At 53.6% G+C, this 8741-nt stretch overlaps 1 protein-coding gene across 1 annotated transcript; it reads left to right on the top strand.

Moving 5' to 3' along the window:
- Nucleotides 1–2473: 2473 nt before the first annotated feature.
- On the top strand, nucleotides 2474–7486 carry LOC310650552 (nascent polypeptide-associated complex subunit alpha, muscle-specific form-like; the record flags this gene model as incomplete). The annotated part of the gene is made up of 5 exons (XM_083380119.1): nucleotides 2474–2486; nucleotides 2885–3145; nucleotides 4449–4540; nucleotides 5649–5732; nucleotides 7239–7486. Coding segments are annotated over 5 exons (698 nt in total), but the record flags the coding sequence as incomplete, so codon positions are not given.
- Between the last annotated feature and the right edge of the window lie 1255 nt (nucleotides 7487–8741).

Raw genomic sequence — 8741 nt, 5'->3', positions numbered from 1 at the left:
ACCGCAACAACAGCTTACTGACCGCAGCACCGGCTTAACGACTGCAGCGTTCGCTTTACGACCATCCCAGTCACTTGACGACTGCACTAGTCCCTTCATCGTCGCAGTGGCTGAACGACCGCCGCTGCGGCTGATCGACGGCAGCTGCCGCTTCACAACTGCGGCGGTCGCTTTCGCCAGCGCCGCAAGCAAGGTGGTCAAAATCGGAACGGTCCCGTGGGCGGCCCGCCGTACGGCCCTCCCGTCAGACCGTGCGCAGCCTTCTTGCGCCGAGAGAGCCCAGGAGTAAACACCGTGAACAGTGTGTTTGTATTAAATGGTGGAGGTCATCTAGCCTGACCCCCCTGCTCAAGCAGGAGACCCTTACAGAATAACAAAGAGTTGGAGGGGACCTTGGAGGTCATCTAGCCTGACCCCCCCTGCCCTTACAGAATTACAGAATAAAAAAGAGTAGGAAGGGACCCTGGAGGTCATCTAGTCCAGCCCCCTGCTCATGCAGGAGACCCTTACGGAATAACTAGAGTTGGAAGGCACCTTGGAGGTCATCTAGCCTGACCCCCCTGCTCATGCAGGAGACCCTTAAAGAATTACAGAATAACTATAGTTGGAAGGGACCCTGGAGGTCATCCAGCCTGACCCCCTGCTCAAGCAGGAGACCCTTACAGAGTTACAGAATAACTAGAGTTGGAAGGGACCCTGGAGGTCATCTAGCCCAACCCTCTGCTTACGCTGGAGACCCTTACAGAATTACAGAATAACACAGAGTTGGAGGGTACCCTGGAGGCCATCTAGCCTGACCCACTGCTCATGCAGGAGACCCTTACAGAATTACAGAATAACTAGAGTTGGAAGGGACCCTGGAGGTCATCTAGCCCAGCCCTCTGCTCACGCAGGAGACCCTTACAGAATAACTACAGTTGGAAGGCACCTTGGAGGCCATCTAGCCTGACCCCCTGCTCATGCAGGAGACCCTTACAGAATTACAGAATAACAAAGAGTTGGAAGGGGACCGTGGAGGTCATCTAGCCCGACCCCCTGCCCTTACAGAATTACAGAATAACAAAGAGTTGGAAGGAACCCTGGAGGTCATCTAGCCTGACCCCCTGCTCAAGCAGCAGACCCTTACAGAATTACAGAATAACTAGAGTTGGAAGGTACCCTGGAGGTCATCTAGTCCAGCCCCCTGTTCAAGCAGCAGACCCTTACAGAGTTACAGAATAACTAGAGTTGGAAGGGACCCTGGAGGTCATCTAGCCCGACCCCCTGCTTATGCAGGAGACCCTTACAGAATTACAGAATAACAGAGTTGGAGGGCACCCTGGAGGCCATCCAGCCTGACCCCCTGCTCATGCAGGAGACCCTTACAGAATTACAGAATAACTAGAGTTGGAAGGGAGCCTGGAGGTCATCCAGCCTGACCCCCTGCTCATGCAGGAGACCCTTAAAGAATTACAGAATAACTAGAGTTGGAAGGGACCCTGGAGGTCATCCAGCCTGACCCCCTGCTCAAGCAGCAGACCCTTACAGAGTTACAGAATAACTAGAGTTGGAAGGGACCCTGGAGGTCATCTAGCCCAACCCTCTGCTTACGCTGGAGACCCTTACAGAATTACAGAATAACAAAGAGTTGGAAGGTGACCCTGGAGGTCATCCAGCCTGACCCCCTCCTCAAGCAGCAGACCCTTACAGAGTTACAAAATAACTAGAGTTGCAAGGGACCCTGGAGGTCATCTAGCCTGACCCCCTGCTCACGCAGGAGACCCTTACAGAATTACAGAATAATAGAGTTGGAGGGCACCCTGGAAGCCATCTAGCCTGACCCCCTGCTCATGCAGGAGACCCTCACAGAATTACAGAATAACAAAGAGTTGGAAGGGGACCGTGGAGGTCATCTAGCCCGACCCCCTGCCCTTACAGAATTACAGAATAACAAAGAGTTGGAAGGAAGCCTGGAGGTCATCTAGCCTGACCCCCTGCTCACGCAGGAGACCCTTACAGAATTACAGAATAACAAAGAGTTGGAAGGGGACCCTGGAGGTCATCTAGCCCGACCCTCTGCTTACGCTGGAGACCCTTACAGAATTACAGAATAACTAGAGTTGGAAGGGACCCTGGAGGTCATATAGCCTGACCCTCTGCTTACGCTGGAGACCCTTACAGAATTACAGAATAACAAAGAGTTGGAAGGGGACCTTGGAGGTCATCTAGCCTGACCCCCTGCCCTTACAGAATTACAGAATAACAAAAGCGTTGGAAGGCACCCTGGAGGTCATCTAGCCCGACCCCCCCTTGCTCTCACGCAGGAGACCCTTACAGAGTTACAGAATAACGAAGAGTTGGAAGGGGACCTTGGAGGTCATCTAGCCTGACCCCCCCCCCCCCTGCTCAAGCCGGGGACCCGATACCCTTCCAGACAAAAGCTAGTCCAATTTCTTTTTCAAAGGGAACGTTATAAACCACACTTCCCTTCAACATGGCCAGAGCAAGTAACCCTGTATAAAAAAAGGCGCAATGACTGATGACATTCCCTAGTTGGGTCGCGAGACGTCCGCAAGGAAACCACCCAGTTCAGAGAGCACCAGGCACCCCACAGTCCTTCCTCCTTCCTCCTCCTCCTCCTCCTCTCCACACACCCCTCCCTTCTAGCACTGATGACGTTCCCTAGTTGGGTCACGAGACGTTCGCAGTAAAACCACCCAGCCCAGAGAGCACCAAGGACCCCCCCCCCCAAAAGCATGTTAAGATTGCCTGTGGATACGACAGCCGACGTTTCGATGTGTGAACCCATCCCCAAAAAATTGGGGAAATGCCCACCAATGGGGTGAAAAGGGAAGCTCCAAAGTCCCACCCACTCACCCACTTCCTCTTTTTTTTCTCCCTCCAGCCCTGCACAGCGGCAGCTCTGCCGACCTCCAACTCCCCGGCGGCAAAGATGCCCGCGGGCGGAACCCGTTGCCTCGCCACCGAGATTCCCGCGCCAAGTGTTTGGGAAGCGGGCGGGAGAAGCGAGGCTCCCGGGGCTCCTTCCCGCTGGAGTCGAGTTCGAGCGAGGAGCGGGAGCTGGAGACGCTCCGGGAGGCGGGCAGGATGCTGTTGGACGAGAAGACCTTGGCGGGGAAGAGGATCCAGGAGGTCAACCACAAAGGTGACGACTCGACGGTGGGGTGGTGGGGGTGGAAAATGGTGCCACGCACGTTTCTCTCCGCCCGGTGCTTCACCCTGGCTGGTGGGATGAAGCCGTGAGTTACAGGACCGTGCTGTGTGACCTGGGCAGGGAGGTAGACTAGAGAAGACCTCCATGGCCACTTCCGAGCGTAGGATTTATGAACCTTGGTGGGTCCCTCAGGGACGTCCACCAGGATGGGTGGAAGGTTGGAGTAGAAGATCTCCATGGCTGCTACCAACTCTAGGATTTATGAACCTTGGTGGGTCCCTCAGGGACATCCACCAGGATGGGTGGAAGCTTGGAGTAGAAGATCTCCACGGCTCCTACCAACTCTAGGATTTGTGAACCTTGGTGGGTCCTTCAGGGACGTCCACCAGGATGGGTGGAAGGTTGGAGTAGAAGATCTCCACGGCTCCTACCAACTCTAGGATTTGTGAACCTTGGTGGGTCCTTCAGGGATATCCACCAGGATAGTTGGAAGGTTGGATTAGAAGACCTCCATGGTCCCTTTCAACCCTAGGTGGGCCCTTCAGGGACGTCCACCAGGATTGGTGGAAGGTTGCACTAGAGGACTTCCACAGTTCCTTCCAACCCATGGATTCTATGATCTTTGGTGGGTTCTTCAGGGATGTCCACCAGGGTGGGTGGAAGGTTGGAGTAGAAGATCTCCATGCCTCCTTTCAACTCTAGGATTTGTGAACCTTGGTGGATCCTTCAGGGATGTCCACCAGGATGGGTGGAAGGTTGCTCTAGAGGACCTCCATGTTTCCTTCTAGCCCATGGATTCTATGATCTTTGGTGGGTCCTTCAGGGATGTCCACCAGGATGGGTGGAAGGTTGCACTAGAGGACCTCCATGGTTCCTTCCAACCCATGGATTCCATGATCTTTGTTGGGTCCTTCTTGGATGCTCACCAGGAGTTGGAAGGGACCTTGGAGGTCATCTAATCCCACCCTCTGCTCGAGCAGGAGACCCTTACAGCAAGAATGACACGAGTTGGAAGGGAACTCGGAGGTCTTCCAGTCTAAACCCCGGGTAAACTCTCGGCTTACGACAGCTCTCTTAGTGACCGTTCAAAGTTACAACGGCCTTGGGGGAAAAAAGAGAGAGACTTGTGTCCTCAACGACTGCAACCCCGCCCAACATTTCCGTCCTTCAGAGACACGCGAAGCGAGTTACGTCCCTTTTTCACACTTAATGACCGTCGCAGCACCCCAAGATATAATATCCTAAAATCTGGGAGGTGGGCTGGTGGGGTCTTCTTTTTTTTCTTTTCTTCCAGGTTCTTCGAACGATTCGGAAAGCAACGACGGATCGTTGCCGGAATTGGAAGAGCCGAACGTTCCAGTACCACGGACAGCTCCCACGGCGCAGGTGCAGCCCTTGGAAGATGGCGGGGGTGAAACTTCACCTCCCAGAATTCCTCAGTCAGTCACACGTGGGTTGGGCTGAGAGAGAGAGAGGAAGGGGGGGGGGACTGGCTCAAAGTCACTGTTGCTTTTCCTGCCTCAGGCGGGACTAGAACTCACCGTCGCCTGGCGATTGGCCCAAAGTCATCCAGTTGGCTTTTGTGCTTAAGGTGGGGCTAGAGGTCACCGTCGCCTGGCGATTGGCCCAAAGTCATCCGGTTGGCTTTTGTGCTTAAGGGGGGACTAGAAGTCACTGTCGCCTGGCGATTGGCCCAAAGTCATCCGGTTGGCTTTTGTGCTTAAGGTGGGACTAGAAGTCACCGTCGCCTGGCGATTGGCCCAATGTCATCCGGTTGGTTTTTGTGCTCAAGGTGGGTCTAGAACTCACCGTCGCCTGGTGACTGACCCAAAGTCATCCGGTTGGTTTTTGTGCTTAAGGTGGGTCTAGAGGTCACCGTCGCCTGGTGATTGGCCCAAAGTCACCTAACATCTTTTGTGCCTCAAGTGGGACTAGAACTCCCAATCGCGTGGTGATGGCCCCAGAGTCACCCAGGCTGCTTTCATGCATAGAGCAGGAATAGAACTCACCACCTCCTGGTGATTGGCCCAAAGTCACCCAGCCCACTTTCTCGCCTAAGGTGGAACTAGAACTCCCAAACTACTGGGATTGGCCCAAAGTCACCCAGCCCACTTTCTCGCCTAAGGTGGAACTAGAACTCCCAAACTATTGGGGATTGGCCCAAAGTCACCCAGCCCAAACAAACAGCTCTCGGCCGGGGGTGGGGGGGGTTGGGAAGAAAAAAATGGCAGCTTTTGTGTAATCCAGCCCACAATTGGGGGGGGAAGGGGGGCGTTGGATTGGAGGACGCCCAACATCGATCGATCGATCGATAACAGACCTCTTTAAAAAAAAAAAAAAGGAATGTGGACCTACACCGAGGCCGGCTTAAGTGCCTTTCCGGGAAATAAAAGAGACGAGAAAAAAAAAACAGAGATCCGCTTAAGCAGCAAATGGACGAGTAAATGGATTTGGTGTTGTTGTTTTCGTTGTCGTTGTCGTTGTTGTTTTGCAGAGCCAGCTCACTCACTCCCTGGGGACTGGCGAAGAGTCCATTAGCAAAGCCAAGCAAAGCCGGAGCGAGAAGAAAGCGCGAAAGGTAAATATGGAGGACTTTCATCCTCCCTCCCTCCCTCCCTTCCTCTCCTTCCTTCCTTCCTTCCTTCCCTCTGCTTCCTTCCTTCCTTCCTTCCTTCCTTCCTTCCTTCCTTCCTTCCTTCCCTCTGCTTCCTTCCTTCCTCCCTTCCCTTCCCTTCCCTTCCCTTCCCTTCCCTTCCCTTCCTCCATCCCTCCCTCTCCTTCCTTTCTTCTTTCCCTCTATCCCTCCTTCCCTCTCCTTCCTTCCTTCCCTCCTTCCCTCCCTCCCTTCCTCTCCTTCCTTCCCTCCATCCCTCCCTCCATCTCTCCCATTCTTACAAATCACTCAAGTTGGTGAACATATCCAACATCGGCTTTTGTGCCTAAGGCGGGACTAGAACTCCCCGTCTCCTGGTGATTGGCCCAAAGTCACCCAGCCGGCTTTCCTGCCTAAGGCGGGACTAGAACTCACCGTCTCCTGGCGATTGGCCCAAAGTCACCCAGCCGGCTTTTGTGCCTAAGGCGGGACTAGAACTCACCGTCTCCTGGCGATTGGCCCAAAGTCACCCAGCCGGCTTTCGTGCCTAAGGTGGGACTAGAACTCCCTGTCTCCTGGTGATTGGCCCAAAGTCACCCAGCTGGCATTCATGCCTATGGGGGAACGAGAACTCTAAAGCCTTGTCTTTGGTGGGTTGGCCTTCTCTGGTCCACCCTGTCTTTCTCGAAGAGGACCCTCCCTCAAGGTGGCATTCCGTGGAGTGAGATCTTGGTCTACAGGACCTCAAGGGAGGGTTGGCCAAGTCTAGCCTTTGATGGGTTGGCCTTCTATGGTCTATCCCCACGTCTTGAAGAAGACCCTACCTCAAGGTGTCATTCTGTGGAGTGAGATGTTGGTCTACAGGACCTCAAAGGAGGGTTGGCCAAGCCTATCAGTCTTGTGTTGGCCTTCCATGGTCTATCCCCACGTCTTGAAGAAGACCCTACCTAAAGGTGGCATTCCATGGAGCGAGATGTTGGTCTACAGGACCTCAAGAGAGGGTTGGCCAAGCCTAGCCGTCTTGGGTTGGCCTTCCATGGTCTATCCCCACGTCTTGAAGAAGACCCTACCTCAAGGTGTCATTCCGTGGAGTGAGATGTTGGCCTACAGGGCCTCAAGGGAGGGTTGGCCTAGCCTAGCCTTCTTGGGTTGGCCTTCCATGGTCTATCCCCACGTCTTGAAGACCTATCTCAAGGTGTCATTCCATGGAACGAGATGTTGGTCTACAGGATCTCAACGGAGGGTTGGCCAAGCCTAGCCTTCTTGGGTTGGCCTTCTTGAAGACCCTACCTGAAACTCAACCAGTTCCTCCTCCTCCTTGATCCCTCTCTTTGGTCCACAGGTCCCTAGCCTACAAGAGGCCCACCTTCCTTTTTCCCTCGTGGCTTTTCCGAGGGCGAGTGGGTTGCGGGATGGCGGGCGTGTGTATGTGTGTGTGTGTGGAAGAGGCCCGCAGGGTTTTATGTGCCTGACCTCCTCCTTTGCTTCCAGGCCATGTCCAAGCTGGGCCTGCGGCAAATCCACGGCGTGACCAGGATCACCATCCGCAAGTCCAAGAATATCTTGTTTGTCATCACCAAGCCGGATGTCTTCAAAAGTCCCGCCTCCGATATCTACATTGTCTTCGGAGAAGCCAAGGTGACAGGAGAGGGAGAGAGGGAAGGAAGGAAGGAAGGAAGGAGAGGGAGGGCAGAAGAGAAGAAGGGAAAGAGAAAGAAGGAAGAAAGGAAAGAGGGAGGGCAGAAGAGAAGAAGGAAGAAGAGAAACTGGGAAGGAAGGAAGGAAGGAAGGAAGGAAGGAAGGAAGGAAGGAAGGAAGGAAGGAAAGAAGGAAGGAAGGAAGGAAGGAAGGAAGGAAGGAAGGAGAGGGAGCAGAAGAGAGGAAGAAAGGAGGGAGGGTGGAAGAGGAGAAGGGAAAGAGAAAGAAGGAAGAAAGGAAAGAGGGAGGGCAGAAGAGAAGAAGGAGGAAGAGAAACTGGGAAGGAAGGAAGGAAGGAAGGAAGGAAGGAAGGAAGGAGAGGGAGCAGAAGAGAGGAAGGAAGGAGGGAGGGTGGAAGAGAAGAAGGGAAAGAGAAAGAAGGAAGAAAGGAAAGAGGGAGGGCAGAAGAGAAGAAGGAGGAAGAGAAACTGGGAAGGAAGGAAGGAAGGAAGGAAGGAAGGAAGGAAGGAAGGAAGGAAGGAGAGGGAGCAGAAGAGAGGAAGGAAGGAGGGAGGGCGGAAGAGGAGAAGGGAAAGAGAAAGAAGGAAGAAAGGAAAGAGGGAGGGCAGAAGAGAAGAAGGAGGAAGAGAAACTGGGAAGGAAGGAAGGAAGGAAGGAAGGAAGGAGAGGGAGCAGAAGAGAGGAAGGAAGGAGGGAGGGTGGAAGAGGAGAAGGGAAAGAGAAAGAAGGAAGAAAGGAAAGAGGGAGGGCAGAAGAGAAGAAGGAAGAAGAGAAACTGGGAAGGAAGGAAGGAAGGAAGGAAGGAAGGAAGGAGAGGGAGCAGAAGAGAGGAAGGAAGGAGGGAGGGCGGAAGAGGAGAAGGGAAAGAGAAAGAAAGAAGGAGAGAGGGAGGGCAGAAGAAGGAAGGAAGGAAGAGAAACAAGGAAGGAGGGAGGATGGAAGAGAAGAAAGAAGAAGGGAAAGAAGGAAGAGGAAGGGGAGGGCGGATGAGAAGAAGGAAGAAAAACCGAGACGGAAGGTGGAAGAGAGGAAGGAAGGAAGGGGAGGAGGGAAGGAAGGAAGGAAGGAGGCAGGACGGAAAGAAGGAAGGAAGGAAGGGAAAGGAAGACAGGAAGGAAGGAGGGAGGTCGGAAGAGAAAAAGGAAGAAGGGAAGGAAGGAAAGAAGAGGGCGGAAGAGAAGGAAGGAAGGAGGGGAAAAGGAAGGATGAAAGGAAGGGAGAGAGAAAGGGAAGGAAGGAAGAAGGAAGGGAAGGGAGGGAAGGAAGGAAAGAAAGCAAAAAAAAAGCAAAAGGAAGGAAGGAATCATGAAGGGCAGAGAAAAGGAAGGCAGAAGG

This window comes from Vipera ursinii, assembly GCF_947247035.1.
Source record: "Vipera ursinii genome assembly, contig: scaffold_162, whole genome shotgun sequence".
In the NCBI taxonomy this organism is placed as follows: Eukaryota; Metazoa; Chordata; class Lepidosauria; order Squamata; family Viperidae; genus Vipera; species Vipera ursinii.
Note: the sequence above shows the minus strand (reverse complement) of the source record. Positions and strands in the feature narration are given on the sequence as shown.